A 26,796-nucleotide genomic window follows, 5' to 3' on the forward strand; every position below is an offset into this window, starting at 1 on the left:
TTTTCAAGTTATAAACTTCTTCATTCATTTCTTCTCTTTCAAATCTTCGACTCCACCTAATTGAGCTTCAATCAAATGATCACAATGAATCGTGGAAGGAACAGCAACCTTTGGCAGACCTGAAGAGATGAATTGCAACATAGCCATTTGTGCAGTAGCATCTTGCATTGCAACACGATCAGGCCTCAACTTTAAGTAAGAGACACCACGCTCAATATCTTGATTAACAGGATCATCCAAGTGAGAATAAAGCACTTTTTCTGTCAATGACAATGGCTTTCCTATTCTGTCATTAATAATTTTGATACGCTTTTCAAGGATTTCGTATGGCAAGAGCTTGGTACCAAACTTGCTCATAGCTACTTTGTTTGCGGCATATACGTGTGGTGATGAGGGGAAGCGTGTTGGCTGAATTCCACCAGTTTTCACTTTAGTCCACGCTGGGATCTTGGACATAATCATTTTTAATGCTCTGATGTATGCCATAGTGTCTAATCTGTTTGTCTGCTGAACTGAATACTGATGATGAACTGAAAACGGATATTAGTCTTTGAGTCGAAGATACGATAGAACGCGATCACAGTGTAATGACTTTTAAATAAATCAATAATATTAATAAATAATAATACTTACTGATATTCCAGTTTAGTTAAAACGGTTTTTGATAAATTGGTGATTTGACTATAGCGGTTTAACAGTTGTTTTTATAAAGTAAAATTATTTAAATCTTTATATTTGTACGAGAGAATAACTGACCGCTATGAAGTCAAAAGTTGTACTGCAAAAAAATTATTTTCTCGCAAATATTCAAAGGTATAAACAATTCTTTAAATATTTCCTAGACGACGAGGAAACTGCAATATGTGTTTCGTAACCCTATTGTTTTTTTCCAAGGAGAATATATATTAAATATACGTATATATCTACTTCATGTGCAATTTTCTTTGTCTTTAATTTTTTACACATTTTATACACTTATTACATCTCAATAGAACGGTTATAAAAATGTATTGAAATATAATATACATTTATATTTTTTAGTAATTGTTTGACTAATATTGAAATTTATTTTATTTTATTGCCAAGTTTGTATAAAAAAATCAATACATCGCGTCATGTAGTTATGCAATTATCTCCTTAAGTGTAATAAGTATTTAAAATTCTTGACATTTTTTCATTTAATGCTTTTAATAATTAGGTCACGTCAAAGCTTAAATATAAAAGCTTATGAGAAAGTTTTATAAAATTGCATAGATATTATTTATATGTTGATGGTTTTTTGTAAAAAAAAAAAATACATCACGGACGATGTAAATATAGTTTATAATAGTTCATGATATAACAAGATTACTTAAATTTAGTAAAATTATTTTGAGAATTAAATAATGTTAAAAAAAAAATAGTACGGGTAAATACGAAAGTCTTAATTTTTTTTAAAGATAATTTAATTCTCAAAATAATTTTACTAACTTTAAGCCATTTTTCATTTTAACACTAGGCCTGCAATGTTCATAAAAGTAAATTTCTTTATTTTGTTATAACTTAAAAATGAGTTAATATAGAACTTAAGAATTAATAATATATACAGTAATAATAATATTATGTCATAATTTAGAGGAATAATCAAATAAATTTAGGTATACGCCATCGTGTAAAATAGTTTATTTTATTCTATTACGATGTTAAATATTATGGACGTATTAATCTAAATTAAAGAATATTACCTAATAAAAACGTGACTCTCGTTACAGGGATACAGAGTTACTCACTATATGTGTTTCCTTCGTCAATAACGTAAAACTTCTAGTTATCACATTCACATATATCAATCTTAAAAAATAGCTTGTAATGTCAATTTATAATTATACTTTAGAAGCCAATAAGCAATTATATTTTGACATACATATAACATACTGACATTTATGTATAAATTAAAGTCTTATAATTATTATCCGGAAGTAGATGGTCGAATATTATATTCCCGTCTCATATGTAGATTCAGGTTGTGTTTCATAACTTCACACGAAGAGACATCCTGTATATATTGTTATAAATTATACGAATACTTATTCAAATTTGCACAATAGTCGCGGAAGAAAAGAGTATACAAATATTAAGCTAGTGTACTTGTGTGTCTGTGCGCGTTAAAAATAATAAAAAAAAAAACATTTTTGGGATTGATGGATTTAAATGTTGAAAACAGATTTAATTAAGTCATCGTGTTAACTAGGGAATTACTAAAGCAATTTTATATATTTTAATCAATCAATAAGATATTGACAATTTATGTATTTTATGTATTTAAGTACGCCATTAATTTTTGTAATAATGAAAATTTCTTCGATCATGCTTTAGTAAAGATGTTAAAAATTATCAATTTGTTTTAAAAATTAAAATCCATCAAACCCAAGTCTCACAGTTTTGTCTAGGTTATGGCCTGTTTTACGTGATTTTTTGCATCGTCTACAGTCCCTTTAATGTGTTATGCAAATTTCATTCAAACGCCCAGGAGAATTTTTAGAACTCTAAAATAATTTTCCTCCTATTATTAATTATTATTTATTATTAATTATCCTAGATTGAATAGAAAACGCCATGCTAACACTATTGTTTAATGGATATTATTTTATTCGTAGTTCAATCAAATTGGAGTATATAAATCTTTCGATAAATGCCTATACGCATATAGTACGCATATCGTGTACATATAGAAATGTAAAACTTTAACATAGTAATTATTTTAAACATAATGTTAATAATACTTTGGAACTCATATTATACTTTGTACAACGATACCTAACAATATTTTACAAAGTATATAGCATAAAAGGTATTGAATTAAATTCACTTAAATAATAGTGAATCATGCCTTTGAAAAAACAAAACTCTTTCAGGATAAATATATTAAAATATAAAGAATAATTCTAATGAAGACCTCGCAGTTAAATTATCATATTATTACTGTAAAAACCCAAAAACTTTTTCGAAAATATAATATATATATCACTATATTATATATATACTTATATAATATTATATAACTTGGTGTAATTTTTATCATTTAAATTAAAAAATGCAAAATTTACATTTTTACAACTATTTCCAATAACGTATATAATAAACAAATTATATTTTAAATGCGTCTTAGAATACATTTTCAATAAACAATTAAATAATTTAATGAGTAATTTCTATCGTACAAATGTATAACTGTGGAGTGCTTAATTGTTTTCAGTAATCTAACACCAAATCACTACAGGTCCGTCACGATAGCACTGCCACTTTCAAATTTTAATATCAAACCTTTACAGTATTATGTACTTTTTTTATACAATTTTGTATAAGTAAAACAAAATTTAGTACATCCTTCTCCCTACAAACCCGACCAAACTCGTATTTCCAATGCGCGTGCTAAAGTGATTTAAATAGGTACAACGCATAACACCGGGATTGTAAAACGTCCAATTACCAGTACGCTGACACCCACAAGTTTAAAATTCAACTCAAAAACCTAATCAGTAAATTTTATAAAATTCATACAAATTTATAATCACAATTCCAAAATTATATCATCAGAATTAAAATTTGATAAAATTGTTGTTATTTTGTATCATTTGAATAAAAAAAAAAATTAAAAATAAAAACTAAAATGTTTATTTTTTAACTTTGAGGCTCATGAGGGCATACACAGAAGATTTTTTTAATTAGTACCATATAAAAATGACTGCGGTTGATGAGCTAGTACGTGAATTTAAATTAGATACATATATTATATATATATATATATATTATATATTATTATGTACATACAAAATACATTTTTTTTACGATTTTTGTTTAAATAAATGATTACTCCGCCTTGGTATTAAAATATACATTTATCCATAATTACATGAAATTATAATAATAATTTGTTTAATGTAAAATTGTCTATTAAACACTATTTTAAGTATAGTCAATCAACCTGAAGAATAATAATTATCTGCTAAATAAGATATTGACTTATTAATCTAACAAATTTTGAAAATAAATTTGTACAAAGATAAAATGTATGGAGCTATAAAAATTAAGAATAATTTTTGTAGATAATATTACTGTAAAAGTAATTTTTTAAATGTAAACATTATCATTCAATTTCTTTTACAAAAGATATTAAATATAAATATAAATGTTGTGCATTTTTACTAACACATAGATTATATAACTGTGCAAAGTTATGTTACTGTTATATAAAAAAAACATTCATTAGGAACTCTGAAACGTTTCTGTGGAACTTCCATAGCAGTTACTAAAACATGGCAGAAACGCTTTATGCCGTGTTTCTTGAGACTAAATTGTATACAATACTGAACTATTATATAGAAATGTTCCATAAATATTTTTCTGAAACATTTCAATAGAGTTAATAAAAAACATTCCTAACATAATCACATTAAACATTACATTAATGTTGGTAACTCCAACACTATCCTTACTGGGACCCTCCCCCCCCAAAAAAAAAAAAAAAATCCAGTAAAACATAAAAATTATTTTAAAATTATTTAACTCATTAGTCATTGCCTTTTCAATCAAATATTTTCTATGCACACGCCGCTGAGTGATAATGCTGAAACTGATTTAATTTTCTTTTACTATAGTTGAGGATACTTCAACTGATTCTACTATATTACCATAGTCCACTCAACAAAAATATAATATAGGTAATAAAATAAAGTTGAAACAAAACAGGTAAATAATTGTCATACGTTATATATTTATTTGTATAAGTCAAAAATACATTATACATGATTACAATTAAACATTAAATATAATTAAAACAAAATTGTGCAAGATATACAAAAAAACACATAAAAGTACATTATAACAGAATTATTATATACAAATATTTCTATTTTAACCAACTTATTTGAAACATACAATAAATTTAGTTTAAATATATTATTAAAACGTGTAAAATGTAATAGAACTAAAAATGTAACATTTAATGTATCAGACACTGTGACATAATGAAATAATAACAGCTTGGTTATGAAGGAGTTGAGAAAAAAACATTTGAATTTCACATCACTTAAAAGGATTTGATAAGGGTTTGACACATGATTATTATTTACTAAATAAATTCCAATATTCATACTATGTATTGGTTCTGAAAATAAATTTTCTACTGTTAGTATTTTAATGACTGAAAGTTTTATTATATTATCAATTTTTGAATTTATTTTATAAATACTTTTAATAAAAACAATATCATTATTTTTTAAAATGATACATTTATCTTTGGAATTGCTACAGCTCAAAACAAAATTATTAGATTTGAGATTTATTTGATTATAATGAATAAAACTAAAATTTGAAATTTTTTCATTAATTTTAAATGACTTTAATATATTATTATTATCAGTAGAAATATTTAATAGTTCTTCTTTTTCAGATGCAATAATTTTATTTTTTATTTCTGAAAGGGGGTATTTACAACATTTCATAGATTTTTTCAGAAATTGGAGGTAATTTTCATACTTAAATGCACTAAAATTATCTAAAGGCATTGATTAAACATACATAGATAGTCCATAGCTATGTGCGATTTGGAAATAGGTATTTTAGTAGAGGAAGTATGTCAATAGATAGCGTAGTTATATTAATTATTAGAAATAATTATTTAGTAAATATGAGACACATTATTGACAATCATAAGGGTCATATTTGCTGTCACTTATTCCACAATACCGGTTTTTATATAAATAACCCGCGATAAGAAATAGTATACCAAGTAATATAACTTGTAAGTATATAATATTAAATAATAATACAGATTGTTGATATTACAGAATATAGCTGATTGTAGTAATGTTTTATATCATACATTAAAATTTTATTAACAAAACAAAAAATGTCTTAAACAGAACTGGTAACAATTTTAAATTGTAATAAATAATATTATTAATATTATGAATTTATAATATTGGTCCTCAATTATAGGTTGTAATTCCGATTTTTTAATAACTTCCACTTATCAGACATTCTGTTGTTATATGAAATCATTATAGCTTTTTTAAGTAACTTAAATTACTAATTAATGACCCATAATTTGAAAACCATTTTTAATTTATTTAATGATAAACAGAAAATCTGAAATGCTGTAAATTGATATAAAATTTAAATTTAAATACCTATATATATTTTTAATTAAAAAAAAAAAAGTTACCATTTAACAGATAAATAAATTGTAAAATTAATAACTTTTAATTAATATACTAATAATTAACACTAATGAACATAATATGTATTAAATACAATCAAATTATTAAACCTAAATTAATAAATAATATTTATTGTAAGCTTCTAAGAGATTTTTAAAAATAAAAAGTTTTATTATATTAAATATTTTTTAATATTTTTAATTTTGATAATGTAGCATTTTTTATATTTCTTGACTTCCAGTTAAAATCTCTAAGCAGTTTACAATGAATAATATGCATTGTAACAAATTCTAAATGTGGTTTACACTCTAAATGTAATTCAATATTAGGCCATATATTTTTTATTATAGAATTTTTAATAGTTAATCCTATATTTAATTTATAAGGTTTCTTTAAAACAATTTTAGATAATATTTTTTGACATTTTGAAATATAGTCTGTAAAGTTATCTGTTGGAACTTTTAAACTAAAATTACCAGATTTTGACCCATATGCTTTACAAAATATTAAATAGTCTTTATCATTAAAATCAACTGGTGTAGACGTTAACATGTAATCCTGACATTTAATACAATTAAACTTCTCAATACATTTTTTACCTAAATAGCCACTAAAATATCTATCAGAACACACAGAAAGATTCACAAGAGGAACTTCAATATAATTGTCTTCATGGATCGAATAAGTTAAAGATGAACTAGCTGAATTATCTTCATCATCATGATCATCATGATCATCATAATCATCATTATTTTCCCATAAATTTATAATTGAATTAAGTGCTAAAACATTATCGTTATCAGCTTCACAATTTGATGATGTTGAAGGTTTCATAAGCTGCATTTTTGTCATTATTTTGAAAGCAGTTCTAAATGTCCTAGCTGTTGGGTTGTTATTATATCCACCTTTTTGCCGGAAAACTGAAAATGTGTTTTCAATTGCATCTTGATTGAAGCGAGCAGTTAATAAATAGTTGAATCCCATAATCTTTTGTTCTTTATAAATTTCCAATATTGCATTTATTGTCCACAATAAACCATCAAATGTATATGGTCTACCATGCCCTTTGCATTTTTTCAAATATTTACACCACTGCTTAGCTTCTTTTAAAACTAATTGTGTTAAGGGTCTTTCTTCAGAAATGGCACATTTATAAGGATTGGAACTATATAGATTTTGACTATTTAAACAATCAAAGAGATTGTTAATTTCTTTTACAAATTCAGCAGTATGAGTAGCAGTTGATGATTTTAATTCATTAGTATTAATACAGGTACGCATAGCAACATACATTGATTTACTGAATACTTGTAAGGCTAATTTACAAGACATTTTTTTAAATGGGCCAGGATTAATGTGACAGTCTGTAATTTTTAAAAGAGTGCGAGAAGTTGGACTATGTTTATCAATTTCATATGTTTTTTTTATATCTTGAAAAGAAACTCTATTATTTTTAAATATAATGTCACTTGATAAAAGGTTATTTCTTATATTTTTAATAAGATGTGGAACATCATACACAGCAAATATTTTATTACCATTCACTTGAATGGATGGATTTTCTTTTGTAAAACCTAGTTTTTTTAATGCTGACCTATTATTAGGTCCTTGATCACATATAATTGCTATAACATGTAGTTTACAACTTATTAACAAATTAATCTGTTCTAAAATTAATTCTGACAATGTTGTAGCTTTCATTGAAGTAGATGAGAGAAAATAAGAAATTGGCAATTTCCATGGTGAATATATTCCTCTTATCATAAATACCATTGCTTGACTTGCCATTGCACTACTTCTACCAAAAGTACCCAAGTCTTCATATCCTTCTACAACATCTAAGACTTTTGAGTATTCCAGGAACCGTTTAATTTTCATTTCGTCAAATATTAAAGTGCAAAATGTTTCTTCGTGAGTCATTGAATCAACTTTCATTTTGATTTGTTTAAATAAACCAGAATTAAAACCTGGCTTGAATTTGGAAGCTCCAATCCAACGTTTGATTGTGGCTAATCCTGGTAGATTGATTTGTAATGATCTTAAATATTTATACGCGGATGGAGATTTATAATAGAATCTTAAAGAAAAGTTTTTTTCTTGATTAGTCCATGGTTTTTTACATATACTACGACGGATTTGCATTTTTACTAATGTTTGAGAATCAATTGATGGAAAATTTAAAGAATTTATAACATTTTTAGTTTTAAATAAAATACGGGCATTTTTTAAATTTTTCCTAAGCTTTGTTATTGTTGAATTTTTATACATAATTAATTTCTGTTTATATTCCATTTTCATTTTCATTTTTTTCATATCAATTGCTTGTTTTTCTATAGTTTTATTTAGCAATTTTATTTTTTCATTTAATACATTTGAAGACTCAGGCATATTAAGTGTACTATCTAACCATAATTGAGTTTTTGGAGTGATAATTGGTGTATTGTCATTTGATCCTATTGTGAATTGTGTAGTTTTTGTTGGTGTTGATAAATAGATAGAGTTTGGTGAATCAAAGTTAAGCCGTTGAGAATATTTACTATTATAATTTGGTGAAGAATTTGAATTGAGATACTTTTGTTTTTTAATTTTTCTTTTAGGTGTTGATGGTGATTCTGAATTATGTTTTATAATATTAGAAGTTGAAGGTATATTAATGTCATTTACTTTACTATGCTGTGTATTGTAATATAATTTACTTGGGGAACGCACATGAAAAGGTACAATAGCTTCATAAAGTGCAGGTACTGCTGTTCGCTTTAAAAGTCTTTTAGAATTGTTTGCATAATCATCAGGAGAAAAATGATCAGAACAGATTTTTTTCTTTCTTAAATCCTCAATTTCTAAATGAATAAGATCAATATTTCCTACAAAAATAAATTTTAAAATAACAAAATAAAATTTGGTCTCTGTATAATGAGCATAGTAATTAAATTCTTATTATTTTTTTTTCATGTTGTATGTTGAAATGTTATTTTAGTTATAAGAGGAATATATTCAACACGGAAATTAACAATTTCTCATTTTCTCTTATCTATCTTAATGAAAGTTACAGCATTATCAGAGTTAATTTTAGAACAAATTAATCTGTTAATAAGATGTAAATTACATGTCATAGCAACTATATATGATCAAGGACATAATAATAGATCAGCATTAAAAAAACTAGGTTTTACAAAAGAAAATCCATCCATTCAAGTGAATGGTAATAAGATATTTGTTGTGTATGATGTTCCACATCTTATTAAAAATATAAGAAATAATCTTTAAACAAGTGATATTATGCATAAAAATAATAGAGTTTCTTTACAGATAGGTATTAAAAAAACGTATGAAATTAATAAATGTAGTTCAACTTCTCAAACTCTTTCAAATTTTTTAATGCTTGGTTAGTATTTGGTTTTCAATATATACCTACCTATATTTTTTCAAATTAACAAACAATTCAACAAAAGTTTATACATTTTTATTTTAGGAATCATTAAATTTACTATTTTTAATTTTTAATGACCAAATAAGGTAAAATAAATAATTTTATTAATGTACATTTAAAATAAATTTTAAGAATATTTTTATACTTTATAATGCATAATTGCATACATATATTTCAATTTTTTTGAATATAAATATCTGCTCCTATTAATTATGAACATAGTATGGAAAAAAGAATGAACATACAGTCGATTCTCAATAATTCAATGTTGGCGGGACTATTGTAAAATTTTGAATCACCAAGAGTTTGAATTGCTGAGTAGTTCAAAATATTGAAAGAGCAAAAAAGAAAAAATTAAAATTACTAAGATTTAAGAAAAAATTTTTTTTTTTTTATTATTGTACCTACATACATAATTATTAAATATTTCAGAAAGTTATGCAGTATTAGAGTTATTTATTGTTTTTAAAATATAAATTAAAATTTTTATTATTAACAGACGATTAAAAAATACAAAGCTTACAATAAAGTTTTTACAATAATAATTCTATAGTTAGGTATCAAAAATAAACTAAATTTCTACATAGCTGTATAGTAAATTATCAATAAAAAAATTATAAGAAATACATTTGGAGAATATACTTTGAAATTCGGATTACCGAACGTTAAAAAGATGAAATTTCGAATTGTCTCGTGTTAGTAGCCAATTTTCTAAAAATTTAATTTCGAATTACCGAGTGTACATAAATGAATGATTTTTATTCGAATTACCAAAAGATTTTCAAGTGAGCATTTGATTTAAATTATCGAAAGTTTCTAATTAATGAGAGTCGACTGTACCTGAATTTTTAATCCATATTCTTGATCTTTCAAGATCCTTAGGAAATCCAAACAAACTCAAATTTGGATTATTTCTTGGACTATTTCCACATAAATAATACACACATTTATTCCCGCGAGACATAGTTAATTTATAATAAATATGCTTAAATAATAAATACCTAATACGTACATTTACATTTAAACAAAAATTTACTATTTATTATTTAATATTAACAAATAACAAAACATTAGTTAAAATATAAATAAAAAAATAAATAATCTTAATTGATAAGATATTTATAGAAATAATACTAATAGAGAATCTCAGTTGCAAAGAATATAAGTTATTAAAATTTAAACGCACTCTGTTGTCAGAAATCCTATACTAAAATATCTCAAATCCAAATTTATTCAGTAACTATTTCCAATTATTCATTCAGCATGGACTATCTATGTATGTTTAATCAATGGTGTAGTTTAATTGCGTATTAACTTATAATTAAAATATGGTAAAGTTTAATGCAGAGTTAAAAAAATTTAAATAATTTACTTTTTACCAAGTTAAAAAAAATAATGCCACAGAAACATGCGAAAATAAGTGATAGAAAAATAAAAATAAATTATTATATTTTCTAATAATATAAATTTTATAGTATAAATATATTTTATTCATTATATTTTGAATAATTTACTAATATTATATAAAATACGAAGACCATTTTATATAATGCTCGGTCATTGTACAAAACGCCCAAATTGTTTACTTTGCCCATAACACTGACATGGTCAATTAAAAATTAAAGGTTTCAACAGTTTCTTATTCCATTTCTTGCAAATATGATACAGTAATAGTTAGTTTTACGGTAGAATCTTACAAATTGAATAATAGATAAAAAAAGAATTGAAACTAAAGACAAGTCAAAAAATTGTTAAATATATATTTATATTGTCTCTTAGTCACTAACAGTATTGAAACAAAAATATTACTTTTACAGTTTAATTTCTTTTAAAAAAAAAATTAGTTTTTCATTCAAGTTATGCACTGTTTCTGTATCATACAATCATTCAGAGTCGGTCTTGTGCATACCCAATATATAAGTTCACCAGCTTGCTAGAACCTTGAACTTGTCCACCAATAGAGCAATTTATTATTATTGTTCTATGAATAATATATCCTGTAAAACAAGTTTAAAATATTATGTATTTATTATTATTTGAGTGTTCATAGTTGGTAATATAGGATTTTCTCCAGGCCTGAATTGTGGAGAACATCCACTAAACATACAAAGGGCAAGCAGCAAAGTAGCTATCAACTTAAAATTTTATTGAGTCAATGGTGCTTTTTGATTTTTAAATATGAAAATATAGTTTAAGATAAGCTGCCAAACTATTCACTAAATGTTAATCTTACTAGTGATGATAGGATAAAGCATTTTCAATTATTTTTACTAAATATTGTTTAATAATCAAAATTTTTCAACACAATAAAATAATAAGTATAAATATTTTAAAATCATTATAGTATATTATTAAATCTTTATACATCATAAAAAAAATTCAAGGACTTTATAAAATAAATAACCAAATAAAAGTAATACCAACCTTTTAAAAAATGTTAATAGCGTAGATTTTTGGTAACAATAACCATTCTTTCAATTCAATATTTCCTAAAAAAAAAGATTTGTAAGTACCTACTTATATAAACTTTAATACATTAATAACAGTAAATTTATCCTTAAGAATGAATTAAAAAAATTAATTTACTTCTTGGATTCTTCAAGATATTTTTCAGTTCTGATTGAACTTGCATTTGTTCGATAAGACTGGGCTGTCAGATAAATTTTGCAAATTTTTCAAGCGATACTGAAATTAATTAATAATGTTAACTACACCAACTAATAAAAAAAAAACATGATTTATACAATATTAAATAATAATAATCCATGTTTAAAAAATGATTTTACATTAGATAAATTAAAAAATACCTATTTGTAAACCAAACAGAACAAACCATAATTTATATGTAAGCTGATCAATATTTTCTATATACTCAACTTTATAAAAAAGATAAAAATAAAACATACATGCTGGTAAAATAAACAAAACAAAAATTATACATAATTGAGAATCTGAGTTAACACACATGAAAACATACATACTTACAAAACATTGAAGATGTTCCGTTTGCTGAAGACATTCATCAACACAGTTTGACAGCTATTCGACAATATTATAGACCAAATTTCTTTCAATTTTATATTTTCAGCAGCAAATAATTATCACATTACTCCATTTTGACATTGTAAGACATATTTAACTCAATGTTTTAAGTTTAAGCCGAGCACTCCATACAACCAGATGATTTTTCATACATTTAATAGAGTAAAATAAAACAACCTATTCATTGACAGCAGACAAAATAGTCTTTACCAAAGATGATAACAAATATAATTAAATCATTGTTCATTCAGTCAGACTAGAAATAATTAAATACAAGGAGGATTATGGCAATCATGCTTTATAATATACTTCATACCCTATAAACATGTTTTTTTTTTCAATTAATAATTATTAATATTCTTAGTAAAATTAATTAACTATTGCTATAATTGAAGTATGAGGTATCCTAAAAAACAAAATGAAATACAATACTTTAATTCAAAAGTTATATTATTGATTTTTATTTGTGTAATTAATTTTATTAGAATAACTATTATAATGCAGTATTATTCAAAGATAAAACCATAATATTATCAATTTGTTTTATTCAAATGTAAACACAAGTCAAACATTAGAAATAAAACTAATTGACAAAATAAACAATCAAAATTATTATTTGAGAAGTTGATTATATTTTATGCATACATGTTATTATAGAAAACATTGATTAAGTCAACTATTGAGAAAAACAAATATATATATATGACATTGTATTTCAAAACTCAATTTACTTTTCAAATAGGTTAGGTTAAAATATTTGCAGGATTGTATAATATAACATAATTTTATTGAAAAACTAGTAGCAAATTTAGATATAAGAAAATAACAAATATTTTTTAAGTTTCAGGAAACTAAGAAGTACATGATACGTTGACTATTTAAAAAAAAAAACTAGCTGGTAGTACAATTAATAATTTTGCAAGGTAAAAAAATTAAGTGTATTGTGGAAATTGAAAGCCATAATACCATCCATAATTTCATTACGTAACAAAAAAAAATCCAGTCTTAAGTATATACAGTAGACATACAGACACATAATAAAACTAATTTTGAAAGTATAACCATTATTTTTTCAATATATAATATTGTATAAACATATGTTCAAGCCACAAAGTAAAACACAATTTTTACATTTTAATAATGAGATAGTATAATTTCTAATCAAATAATGTCATACAAATTACATTCATACCAATCATAAGTTCATTCGTTCCACCAAAGCATAATAATTTAAATATGTATTCTATTAATATTAATATAACTCTTAAATTCACAATTGTAAAGCAGTAACAATTAATAAATTTATATATAAAGAATACATTAGTATGTAAATATATTTAATACATACTCAGATGCATAAAAAAATGATTTATTTACCTATTAATTTGCATGTATATCTACTTTTTAAATTTTAATTAACAAGTTAATTTTTCATTAAATAAGATTTTTTTTTGTATGTCACATTCAACATCAAAACAAGTTGTAATTTAAAAAAAAAACATTATTCCAACAATAAAGTGGAATAATCAGAACAACATTTAAACTACAAAACATAAGCCAGTTTATTTTTTACTTTTAATCATATATGTACAATGTACATATCCAAAAGTTAGAAGAACTAGTAAGGTTTTAGGACAGTAAATTGTTATTGATATTATTCATTTAACTTTATATTTTATTACCATTATCTCTTTTTAGCGATTGCCTGATGAATTGTAATCATTATTAGAACGTTTCCTGTTATTATAGTTATTTCGTTGAGAGTTGAGACCATGTTGAGACCATTGATTGTTTCCACTAGGAGGTGGTGGTGGTGGCATCATACGACCATTAGCCAGACTCCATCCAGCAGCTTGTGTTAATGCAGCAGCAACAATAGCCGGGCTTAAAGGCAACATTGGGTTATAGCTGTCTTGACCGTTAATCCCCAATGACTGTAGATTAGGCATGTCTACACTCCCCCGATTATCATGTTGTGAGTGATACCAATTTCGATAACTGTCATTATGGCGATTATTAGAACGCTCCCAGGGTTCACTAGGTGGGGGAGTTTGATGACGATTTTTGGGAACTTGCGGTTTTGGGGCAGCTTCAGATACACGGACTGAAACGTCTTTAACAATATGATCTTCACCACATAAACTAGCAGCTACTTCAGGATCAAGGAAAGTCACAAATGCAAATCCACGGAATGGATTTTTGGGTACAAAAACATTGATGACTTCTCCAAACTTGCTGAAATACTCACGAATATCATCAGCTGTTAAATCTTCTGTCACACGACCCACAAAAACTTTTCCAGAAAGCTCTGAACCATTACCTTCCTAAATTACACAAATAATTATGTTTATACAAAGTTAATTTAATATACTAAATATATTTTACCTTAGATTTTGGAACCTTAACTTCACAATTACGACCATCAATCTTGTGACGCTGAGAAAGAACTCTAACTTGTGATTCTAAGTTTGTATACCTTAAAAATCCATATCCTCGAGATTGTCCATTTTTGTCTCTCTTTATCTATTAATAATAATAATAATAATAGCCATAATAGATAAATGTTATTAGCTATAATGCTATATGTATAATACTGTTCAAGAATTATATCTGATTTTCTTTTATACATTATTACCAACTATGTGGGGTTAGCCATCAATGTCATTCACTTCAGCCTTACAGCTCAATTTCTTACTTCACCTTTGCTTACATTATTTTCATGTAATTTTTAATTTTATTTATTAATCTCTACTTTGATAACTTTTTTTAAATTTATATATTATTTTATCCTTCCTTATAACTTCATATAACCTAACTTAGCATTCTAATATCTGCAACACTGCCTGCTCTGACTCTATAATCTGTTTTATTATCCACAATCCAACATTTCAATCAGCAATCTATAGAAGTTTAAGTCATGCTGACTGATCTTATAAGTATTAATTTATTTCAAAATCATCATCTTCTCATATTAAATACTCACGCTTTTCTCCATTTCATTCATCCACTCATAATTATATTTCTTACATAATTTTATAAGCCACTATTTTTTTTAATCACTGATTCTAAGTATTTGAATCTATTCTTCTCAAATACTGCATTATTTCATCTTTATCACATGCATTTCCTCCAAAATCATTCGCTATTATTTCTGTTTTACTAATATTTATTTTTAGTCCCTTGTTTTCCAATTCTATTATTCACCTTATCTAAATCAATAAACACTATAAATAAATGTATTTTATGCTTTTTGTACTATTAAATAAATGTATAATTTTAAAATTTTAAAACAAAATAGCTTTTTCTTTCTTCAAAAAGTCATGCGTATATTTGTTTTTTAGAACATTTAATTATTACCTGTAACATAAGTAGTTCTCCAAATTGACCAAAGTATTCTTTCAATTTTTGTTCATCATAAGTGTATGGTATATTTAAAACAACTAAATCTGAACATTTTAATTTTGTTTCTAATTTCTTGGTTTTAGCTGTTGGATTTTCTACACTATCATCAATCTTTCTCTTATTCTCCACTAAAATCATCAACATAAAATATAAATTTTAAAAAGGTATATAAATACTGGTATACAATAATATATTTGATGTAATAAAATATTACGTATTTTCACACAATTTAAAATAAATAACAAAAATGATTGATATTATACAAATGTATTATTCTACACCAATGATGCATTTACTTTATAAATAGGTACTAAAACAGATAATTCTAATATAATAATCAGATTTAAAAAAATTATTTAATTAATATTAATCAAATGTTTTCCAACCCTAAATACACAAACATTCCATTATTTAGAGTTGGCCAATGATATTAATGATTATTAATCATTCACATTTTTGTCGATATCCAATACTCAAATAGAATTTTTAAAATAAATAATAAATACATAAACAGTATAAAAACCCGATACTATACAAACACCTATCTACTACATTATATTTTAATTTTAAACTAACCAGTAATTTATAGAGGTAGTTATAATATTTTATTATTATTCTTAATATTATTTTAAGTAGTAAAAATCCTTTCATATACAACTAGGTGATAATATCAATAAACATTAATAAAGTTGTATTTTTTAAAATATGAATATTTTAAATTTTCTTAAAAATGTTAGATAAAAAATTTAAAAATCATTAATAGATTGGATTTTTGTTATTCTGTTATTAAAAATATAATTTGTATTTATTATAAAACTGTACAAGGTATTAAGGTATACAGTTGTATATACAATTTGTTTTATTAATATATAAATCTATTATTATTAAGTTTTTGCAAAACTTATGTACTACTTAAAGTAAAAATTTTAAATATAGCTATAACTCATTAAATATAAAAAATATTGAATATATTTTCTAAAAAAATAAATAAAAATAATCTACTCAACTATACAGTAGTGCTTATATTAAGTACCATCATAGATTAAAAACTATTAATATACAATACTAATACAATTTCTATTTTAAAGTTTAATTTAAGATTTTTGGAAATTATTTAGCATTTCTTAAGTCTGAATCCTAATTTATAACTATTTACTTTCAAGTATTTTAACCAAAATTGTTAATCATCATATTGTACTTAAGCTTAACTGGCATTACCTTTAGGGAAAACACAGTAGTAAGGTGTCTTTCCCCATTCATTATCAGGCACATGGAATCGACCATCAGCTAAACGAACACCTCTGACAACGTTGTTCTCAGTGCGAAATTTTAGCCCACTAGCCCCCGGAAACTGGGCTGTTAACGTGGATAACAATAATGTACCATTGTCCTCAAGTGGAAGTTCAACTGCTTCACCATATTCTTCGTCAGACACTAACACATACTTGACAGACATGTCTCCAAAATCGCGTTCTGTATCCAATTTTAAACGGACTACCGATTCTTCGTTTACATAAAAGCTAATTTTTGACGCTCTATATTGTAATAACCGAGGTTAATGTTGATGTTATATTACTTTTATTGATCGACGGAATTGGTTTTTGTGACAACGTAAGTAAGATATTTACAAATGTTTGAAAACAGAACTTATAATAGCGACATAAGTCAATAATTATCACATATGACTTAAATGAAAATGTAACAATAAAATTCGGAAGCACGATTATGTACACAATTATTAATTAACATGGGTACCAAGACTGGAAGTCACGAAATTAACACAATCTAATATCCATACTCAACTCGTCCACTCCACTATTTCGCAGAAAAATTTAAATGTAAAAGATGACAAAAAGATTTTATGTATTATTATCTAATATCATATCATATATAATAGTTTTTTTTATATAGATTTTACATTAAATGTGATTAGTGAGTCTCTAACCAATCAAACCATTTTTCGAATCTTCGATGGTTAATGGTTACCTACTGATTAAACCACAGAACAGCTGTAATAATACATGATTAGCTTGGAAGCGACACTCACCCTTCCATCATATTTTTTTCATTTTAGAGCGACAAGAATGATGTTACAAACTTGACGATGAAGTATGATGCTAGAAACGCTTTTATCGTCAAAGTGGATGGCCGCAATTTAAAAAAAAAAAATCACGGCGGATATTGCCATAATATAATAAATAACTAAATTATTCTATGATTCTAACATTGACATAAAAACTTATTTATAAAGAATCCTATTTAAGGTAAGCGCCTGAAGCATAATTCTGTAGGCAATGTTGAATCCAGTTAATTTCTTTGAGGGCTTCATTTTTTTTTCATTAGTGAATGGTGATAAATTTTAGTATTATGAATTATATCCATTATTAGTTATTAAAATTTATTATTTAAACATTTTGGGAAAATCAGTAGATAGTACCTATACTGGTAATATGATTTAAAAACATTGATATAAATAAATTATATTTTATAAAACACCATTATGTGCAGTAATCGTAATGAGTATTGTGAATTGTACATTTAATAAATAGGTACATTTTTTTGAAAGTTGTATTTGTCAAGAGATGCGAAAAAAATGTCAGAAGAGGGCAAATGCCCCCCTCTGTAGTATACCTGGATTCAACACTGCTTGTAGGAGCGTAAATGTCAAAACTATATGTGTATAGTGTGTACATATTTTATGTTGAATAAAAGACTTGGATAGGTACTCAACTTCCAAGAGTAGTTTTTAGTTGCTAATTAGAACTAGTTGATATTTGAAAGTCAAAATTACAAATTCATAGAGCTTTTTAAAATACCTATTTTGCAAATACTTAAATCCTAATGTCAAATATTTACTTTGAAGTTTGAACACATCTGTAAAAAATTCCCCAATTAATATTTGTCAAACTTATTTATAAGATTGAGATTTTATTCTATTTTAACCAGAACCAACCAAAATTTGCAAAATCTTTGTACAAAAAATAAAATTTTTAAATATTGTAATGTATAATATGTTTTGATAATTTTATAAATTTTAAATAGGATTATTTCATAAGAACATAATCTATAAATTAAATAATGTAAAAATTTGTTGTTTTATTATTTCTTTAACTATTTTATATTTGCATTTAAATAAATAGTAACTCTCCACTTTCAACACAAACTTGGCTTATAAAAAGGTAGATAATTTATTGTGTATATTAATAACTACTGTGCATTAATGATTGAATATCTAAAAAAAAAAAAATACCATTAAATATTCATGAGTAAATATCTTAAAAAACATATTATTCATTTATTATTTTTATATATCTGTGACTACAGCCTAAATACATTCCCGTTTATGGCTTAGATAAAATTATAGTGATTTATATAGCTAAAAAAATGAAAATATATTTTTAAATGTAATATAATATTCTATTTTCATTGAGTCCCAAGGAGGCAAAAGAATAAATTTTTTGTTTAGTAATTACTAATTTAAGACCAACATGTTCCATAAAACTTTAAATTAAACGTACATTTATAACACCTAATAAAATCATTAGGTACTTAAATATAACTAGGATAAAACAAATATATTTTAAAGTGAATAAAATAGTTTTCCTGGATCGAAATTTTTTATAGTTTGCAACTGTACAACAAATTTTACAGCTATATACCTATATTTAAACAGATATTACTATAAAATATAATTAATTTATAAGTAAGCCAGGAATTTGTAGTATTTGCATATTTTTTTTTATTTATAGAACTCCAGAACGACTAGAACCAAGCTTATCAAAAACAAAATTCAATTCATGCATCACAAAATTCAAATATACAAAGTATTTTTGCATTTTCTTATGATAATCGTAAATAAAAGCATTTTTGGTACTTTTGTGTCATATGTCAGTTTTTTGGCATATATATCTGGTTGTTTTTGATAATTACATGCATAATCAACATTTTTAAAACATTTACGTACATATTTATCAATTTATAGTAAAATTACCTTAGATATATTTCATGTTTTCGTAGGTACCTATTAAAATGTTATTGCCTTATCAGTAAATATTTCCGAAAAGTGAAAGAACATTACATAAAGCTAACATATATTATTGAGTAAGCGTACAGGTTAATTTTCTATTTATAGTAAAATCAATTAATGCTTTTTCAATTATAATATAGGTACTCTCGTAAGCAAATACTTTTAAAATATCATTATTCATTATCAATGATGGTGTATCATCCACTTATTATTTGTATATGCTTATATTTAAGCTGAATCACTGAATCTATTTTATAACATGGTCAACTTTTTTTTATTTAAATATATTAATTTAAATCTGTATAGAATAAATACAAGGTACAATAAATAAATATAATATGGGAAAAAGTCAGGAAGCGTGAGTGGGAAAATCACTTATTTGCGGTACTCCAGCAGGCGCATGGTCGATCTTGTACATAAGTTTCAACTTAGCATACCTACATTAATTTTTCTCTTACATTAAAATTAAATAAATCGATTATAATTAGGTACATAATCATATTATTTTATATTATCGTACAATTTACTTATTTAATTTTGCAGAAACTGGAACCAATACCACTAGCTATCAGTTATATCTTTTAACGGGCATACGTAAACTGCGCCAAAATGACCTATTCTTTTGTAAACTGCACCTGAATTTTTATCTAAGTTAAAAAGGTGCAGAGTAAACTGCGCCCCACAACTTAAGCTATGCCCCGTTTGTAAAATATGCAAAACTTTTGACTTGTTAAAGTCTCTATGATTGTGTACTTTTTCAATTATATCACAGACATTTAATTTTCTGTAGTTATTTTATGTTCAATGTTACGGACGTTATGGTTTACCATTTTTAAGCACAGAAAGTGTATCTGAATATTTTGTGAATTATTTAATGAATTCAAAGCCTGACGACGAAAGAGTGACATAATTTGCAGATTATTTGGTGTAGATGTGTACACAAGTGAAGAAGAGAAGCTCAGTATCCATCTGAAGCGACTGAATTCTGAAGTATAGACTCAAGCATCAGCAGAATCAACTTTAACCACTAATGCATGCGAGTTTTTTCATTCTCACTTTAATTCTAGTTTTTATATAACCCATCAAAATATTTTATGTTCATAGAAAAGTTAAAAAAAATTAAAATAGAAACATATATATAACATATAATAGAAACTTAGTAGTATAAATGAACCCTTTAAATACCAAAATTAAAAAAAAAAAAAAACACGATTTTTCAAATTTTATCCCGGGAACAGTTTACATGTCATATTTTTACACTTGATAAAAACTCGGATGCAGTTTACATGAGTGATTTTGGGTTTATCTGTATTTTGGGCGCAGTTCACAATTGCCGCTTTTAACGTCCTTTGTTTTTAATATAGATTATAAATTATTTATCGAATATTAATTACTATTATTTGAATTTAAAATTAAAATTTGTATTTTACTCTAGACTCTAAAGTAATAATAAGATTAATAAAAAAAATTAAAAATGAACTTGGTTTATTGCGTAAGATAAGGGACAAAGGTGCGGACGTTAAGATATTACTATATTAGGTAGGTAAATAATTTACCCATACTAAGACATATAACACGTAGGTATTATTGTTTACTGGTACTTGGTAGTAAATCTATAAATGTACTTATTTATTTATCAGATCTAAATTTATGACTACTATCTTGAATCTACAGAAGTCAGCTACTATTAGCAGGGTTACGAGTGATGACGATGGTCAATGATAACCAATAATAATAATATAGATTGTTATTGTTGACTGTTGACTGCTGTTACTGATTTATTGTCTGTTGCTTGCTCAGATAACATACATATTTGTATTTTATCGTTGTTTATTTTTTATCACTGATTACTGAGTTTTGATTATTCATTAATAGTTTACATATTTTCAAAGTATTTACAAGTAATTATTATTAATTCGTTTGTCGAATCTACCGACTGCCTGCGTACAATTTACGATTATGTGATGCTGACTAGACTAATAATAATATAACCCAGTTAGGTAACATAGGCCACTGGAAAGTGGAAGTCGACCTCATTCAATTTTGATAATGTAAACGTGTTTACATAATGTTTCATATATAAGACGAAAACAATAATTAGAATTAATTGGTATACACATATTATCTTTCATCGTCATCACTGTATAGTGTATGATCACTAACACCGTTATCAACATTTCGACACGTTTAAATATTGTTGAGGAATCTAAGAAGATACGTGTTTCGCAATGTTTCCATAAACATTTCTATTCCCCCCCCCTCTATGTTGAACATTCAACAATTTCGTCATGTTATACCACAGAATAGATTTACAATACATTCACATTGAGTCTCTCCAAGATAAAACGTATTTTTTACTCTCATCCAAATGAAATCAAGACTTAAGTTTTTTTTTTTTTAAACACCAAATTTCAGTTTGTAAAATTTTAAACCATACGGCGTACACTGTGAAATTAACTATTTAAAATAATAATAATACAACTTTTTATTTTTATTCTCAAATTTTAAGTTAAAATGAAACTTAATGTCAACAAGGATCTGCAGAAAGAACGCGAAAAGTGTACATTTAACATTGAGGAACTAACAAATTTTTTGGACGGAGGTGCAAATAAAACATTAAATAGAAGAAAACTTGGTTTGTTGTTAATTAATTATTAAATACATAATTTTAACATAAAAAATTCTAATAAAAAAAAATTTTAGAATCTTTTTTTTTGTCCGATCCAAATTTGAAAGATGAAATTCCTATGGAATATCTAAGTCACAAAGAACGCTATGAAGCAGCTGTGCGTAAAAGTTGTATTTTATTCAAAAAAGTCAATGAGTGGCAACAAAATGATGATGGTAGCAATTCAATGGATGTTTATAAGTATGAATAAATAAATAAACAGATAGAATAATGGTTTATAATTATGAATACTATTTTAGATCACTTCTTGGTGGATCAGTTGGTAGTGCAATAATCAAAGATGGTAGCCCTTTTGCTGTACATTATGTTATGTTTATACCAACAATTATGGGTCAAGGAACCTTGGAACAACAAGGAGAATGGGTTGGTCGAGCTTTTAGCAATCAAATTATAGGCACTTATGCTCAGGTATTTTGCTATTTAATTTTTTGCTATTCTAGAAATGTTAAGTTTTTGATAAAATATTTTTTATAGACTGAATTAGGTCATGGAACATTTATTCGTGGCTTAGAAACAATTTGTACTTACGATCCAGCTACAGAAGAATTTGTTTTGAATAGTCCTACATTAACATCCTATAAATGGTGGCCTGGTGGACGTAAGTTATTTAAAAATGTAATTTAACTGATTTTATTAATATTAATATTTTAAATTTTTAGTTGGACATACCTGTAATTATGCAGTTGTAATAGCTCAGCTTTACACCCAAGGAAAATGTCAAGGTATACACCCATTTATAGTTCAACTCAGAGATGAGGAGACATGGAAACCAATGCCTGGTAATAATATAATAATTATTTAAATGACATAAGTTATGATTTTTATAATTACATTTTGTTTATTACTGTGTTATAGGTATAAAAATTGGTGAAATTGGAGGAAAGTTAGGCATGAACTCAACTAATAATGGATATTTAGCATTCAATAATGTGAGAATACCTAGAATGAATATGTTAATGAAAAATGCACAAGTTCTAAAGGTAAAATATAGTTTAATTCATAGATCCATTATTTTGTACAATGTACATAAATATTTTGTAACCTAGAAGTAATTCATAAATATTAATATGCATACATAATTAAAATGAAAAGAGAAAAAAAATATTTTATATTATGATTTGGTACATTAATGTATCTATAAATATTTTTATGAAAATAAAATGTTTTTCAAAAATTATAAATAATAAATTGATATTATAATTATTTATTTACTTACTAACACTTTTTTAAGGATGGTACATATATAAAAGCAGCAAATGATAAACTTACATACGGTACTATGATTTTTGTACGCGTATTAATTGTTAGAGATTTAGTATCAAGTTATATATCAAAAGCTGCAATAATTGCAACTAGATATAGTTCTGTTAGAAGACAATCAGAACCCAAACCAGGGTAAATATAAATTATTTTTTATTAAAGCTAATTCAATTTTATCTGTGTGATAATAAAAAAAAAATTATTTATTTTATTAGTGCTGGTGAACCTCAAATTTTAGATTATCAAACACAACAATATAAAATTTTTCCAGCTATCGCCATAAGCTTAGCATATAAATTTGCTGCATCGTGGCTTTGGAATATTTATAATGATGTTACTTCACAATTAGAAGAAGGAGAATTAGAACGATTACCTGAGGTATTTAAATTATATTATGATAATCCTAAGTAGTTGTTTGAAATTCTCCTAAAATAACCTGTAATAAAATACATTTTACATTTTAAATAAAACATTAATTTAATATGTTTAGTTACATGCAATGGCTTGCTGTTTGAAAGCTGTTAGTACAGCTGATGCTGCAGTTGCAGTTACAACATGTCGTTTAGCATGTGGAGGTCATGGATATATGAATTGTAGTAATTTCCCAAATATGTACGCAATGACATCTGCTACTGAAACATATGAAGGAGAGAACACTGTGTTACTTTTGCAAACAGCTAGGTAATGTTTTTTAGATGTTGAAAAAAATTTGAATAAATATATTGTGTAATTTTAACATATTAATTTTAAAACAAATTACATTGTTCATTGGATTAGAACAATGTATTATATAAATTGGTGTGCTGCAAATATTTTGTAGAAGAAGAAGTGTGCTACATTGTTAAAAAGGTTGAAAACCACTGGATTAGAATATAATTAAACTTAATCCTTAAATTTACTCAATTATATTTTAAATAGTTAACTAGTTTATTTAAAAAGCTAGATTTTATATTCCTTAACAAATAGAATAAATTAATAAATAATTCATTTCAATATTGAAGGTATTTGATGAAAGCATGTCAAGATGCAAAATCAGGATTAAAATTAACTGAAACCGTTTTGTATTTAAATAATTTCAAGAGTTTAAAACGTAACAAATGGAACACAGATTTGGACTGTATCGGCAATGCATTTTTACAAGTTGCTGGAAGGTAAATTTTGTTTTTTGATTAATCAAAATAATTTAATAATATTAAACTGTTTTTAGTAAAATTGAGAATTGTTACTTTTCTATTAATCAATTAATCAATTCTGGTATGACTCAAGAAGATGCTTGGAATGAAACTTCTATCAAATTATCCAAAGCAACAGAAGTAAGTTTTAATAATTCTAACTAAAAATATGTCTACTTGTAAAAATATCTTTTTTGCTGATAATATATTTTAATGAAAAATATTGAAGTAAATTTGTGGAACTGTTTTGTTAAATGTTAGAGCCATTTTAATTTTAAAATTTATCAATTTTATTTTACCTTTAACATGGAGTAATACTTAACTATGCATAGTTATTAACTGCTTTTTAGAAATGTTTTGCAATTTTTTTTCTTATACTTAAAACAGTAAAATATATTAAATCAGTACAATTTTACTGATACTTAATTGAGTTATAGTTTTAAACAGATATACTCTGGATACATTTTTGAGCGAAATTCTAGTACAAAAATTGTCTATTCATATCAATCTTTTACAAAATATAATTATGTATTGATTTTGATAACATTTGGTTGATACAATAACTAAAAATAATTGTGAGTTTATAACTTTATTACAAAATTATTATCATTTATTTCTATATTATTGTATGTGCTAATTATATTATTGTACTATAGTAATGCAAAAATAATAAGAAAAGGATATCTGATGAAGTTGATTTGTGAATAATTAAAAATAATAATTTATTTACAATTCTAAAAAAAATATTGTATTAATTTTATTTTAATAATAATTGTTGTTTGTTTTAGGCCCACTGTAGAGCTTTTGTAATACAAAGTTTTATTTCAACAATTAAGACGATAAATTTGTCTTCAGAATTAATGAAAATACTAACAGTTCTATGTAAATTAGTATGCACTCACTGGATGATTAATCAGATGGGTGATTTTCTTCAAGTAAATCTCACTAAATATATAGTTTTTAATTTTTTTTATATGTATATAGTTCTGATTTTTATTATACAATTATTTTTTAGTATTCAAATCTAAAACCAAGTGACATCCCTTCTATACAGTCTTTATTAGAAGAATGTTTAAAACAAATTAGACCCAATGCAGTTGGTTTGGTTGATAGTTTTGATGTTCGAGATGAAATACTGGGATCTGCTTTAGGAGTTTACGATGGAAATGTCTATGAACGTCTAATAGAAGACGCAAATAAAAGTCCATTAAATCAAGAACCTGTTAACGAATCTTTTCATAAGTATTTAAAACCTTATTTAAAGTCCAATTTATAAGAAAAAAAATTAAGTGAATTAAGTGGTAGATAACACCTAAGATAATTCAAAATTTGTTACAAATCAAATATTTGTATACAACACTAATATTTTATTTTTCTCAATTTCATCATTATGATTTATAATTTATTATTGTTTTGTAAAGGTTGGGCTAGCATTACAAATTGCAAATCCCATTTTTTCCCTACTTGCCCTCCCTCTCTAATGCTGGTCTTGAGTAAAGGTAATTAATGTAGGTGTGCTGCAGTTCATGGTGATTAATTATTTTAAGTCATTAAATTAAATTTGTTTTATTTTA

General features: G+C 25.0%; 3 protein-coding genes across 4 annotated transcripts; 1 reads left to right on the plus strand and 2 right to left on the minus strand.

Moving 5' to 3' along the window:
- Positions 1-24: 24 nt before the first annotated feature.
- On the minus strand, positions 25-534 carry LOC112600603 (probable aconitate hydratase, mitochondrial). Its single transcript, XM_025347874.1, has one exon. It carries the CDS (start codon positions 484-486, stop codon positions 25-27), a length of 462 nt encoding a protein of 153 aa, XP_025203659.1. The 5' UTR covers positions 487-534.
- A 10,869-nt stretch (positions 535-11,403) lies between these two features.
- LOC112600575 (TAR DNA-binding protein 43-like) lies at positions 11,404-17,965 on the minus strand. 2 transcript variants are annotated; one of them, XR_003115007.1, is made up of 7 exons: positions 17,293-17,965; positions 16,030-16,202; positions 15,058-15,195; positions 14,355-14,996; positions 12,217-12,315; positions 12,055-12,119; positions 11,404-11,627 (listed from the first exon to the last, which is right to left on the minus strand). XR_003115007.1 is itself a non-coding variant. In XM_025347841.1 (4 exons), exons 1-4 carry the CDS (start codon positions 17,528-17,530, stop codon positions 14,367-14,369), a joined length of 1,179 nt encoding a protein of 392 aa, XP_025203626.1. In that variant the 5' UTR covers positions 17,531-17,964; the 3' UTR covers positions 14,121-14,366. The 2 variants fall into 2 exon arrangements, 1 of the variants encoding a protein (XP_025203626.1); XM_025347841.1 differs by lacking the exons at positions 11,404-11,627; positions 12,055-12,119; positions 12,217-12,315 and having other exon boundaries at positions 14,121-14,996; positions 17,293-17,964.
- A 4,650-nt stretch (positions 17,966-22,615) lies between these two features.
- Positions 22,616-26,796, plus strand: LOC112600585 (probable peroxisomal acyl-coenzyme A oxidase 1). Its single transcript, XM_025347853.1, has 13 exons — positions 22,616-22,736; positions 22,805-22,970; positions 23,030-23,198; positions 23,265-23,388; positions 23,450-23,569; positions 23,646-23,770; positions 24,022-24,185; positions 24,266-24,428; positions 24,541-24,731; positions 25,052-25,201; positions 25,258-25,363; positions 26,011-26,157; positions 26,238-26,796. The coding sequence occupies exons 1-13, from the start codon at positions 22,616-22,618 to the stop codon at positions 26,496-26,498; spliced, it is 2,007 nt and encodes a 668-aa protein (XP_025203638.1). The 3' UTR covers positions 26,499-26,796.

Source organism: Melanaphis sacchari, unplaced genomic scaffold, assembly GCF_002803265.2.
Source record: "Melanaphis sacchari strain LSU unplaced genomic scaffold, SCAv2.0 Contig65_pilon_pilon, whole genome shotgun sequence".
NCBI classification, from domain to species: domain Eukaryota; kingdom Metazoa; phylum Arthropoda; class Insecta; order Hemiptera; family Aphididae; genus Melanaphis; species Melanaphis sacchari.

Bases quoted from the DNA above. Each gene is read 5' to 3' on its own strand.
- LOC112600585 (XM_025347853.1), top strand. From the start codon at position 22,616: ATGAAACTTAATGTCAACAAGGATCTGCAGAAAGAACGCGAAAAGTGT. The intron at 22,971-23,029 runs GTATGAATAAAT...ATACTATTTTAG, and splicing joins AATTCAATGGATGTTTATAA to ATCACTTCTTGGTGGATCAG. The intron at 24,429-24,540 runs GTATTTAAATTA...TAATATGTTTAG, and splicing joins AATTAGAACGATTACCTGAG to TTACATGCAATGGCTTGCTG.
- LOC112600603 (XM_025347874.1), bottom strand. From the start codon at position 486: ATGGCATACATCAGAGCATTAAAAATGATTATGTCCAAGATCCCAGCG.
- LOC112600575 (XM_025347841.1), bottom strand. From the start codon at position 17,530: ATGTCTGTCAAGTATGTGTTAGTGTCTGACGAAGAATATGGTGAAGCA. The intron at 16,203-17,292 runs GTAATGCCAGTT...TGATGATTTTAG, and splicing joins CTACTGTGTTTTCCCTAAAG to TGGAGAATAAGAGAAAGATT. The intron at 14,997-15,057 runs GTAAAATATATT...TGTGTAATTTAG, and splicing joins TTAAGGTTCCAAAATCTAAG to GAAGGTAATGGTTCAGAGCT.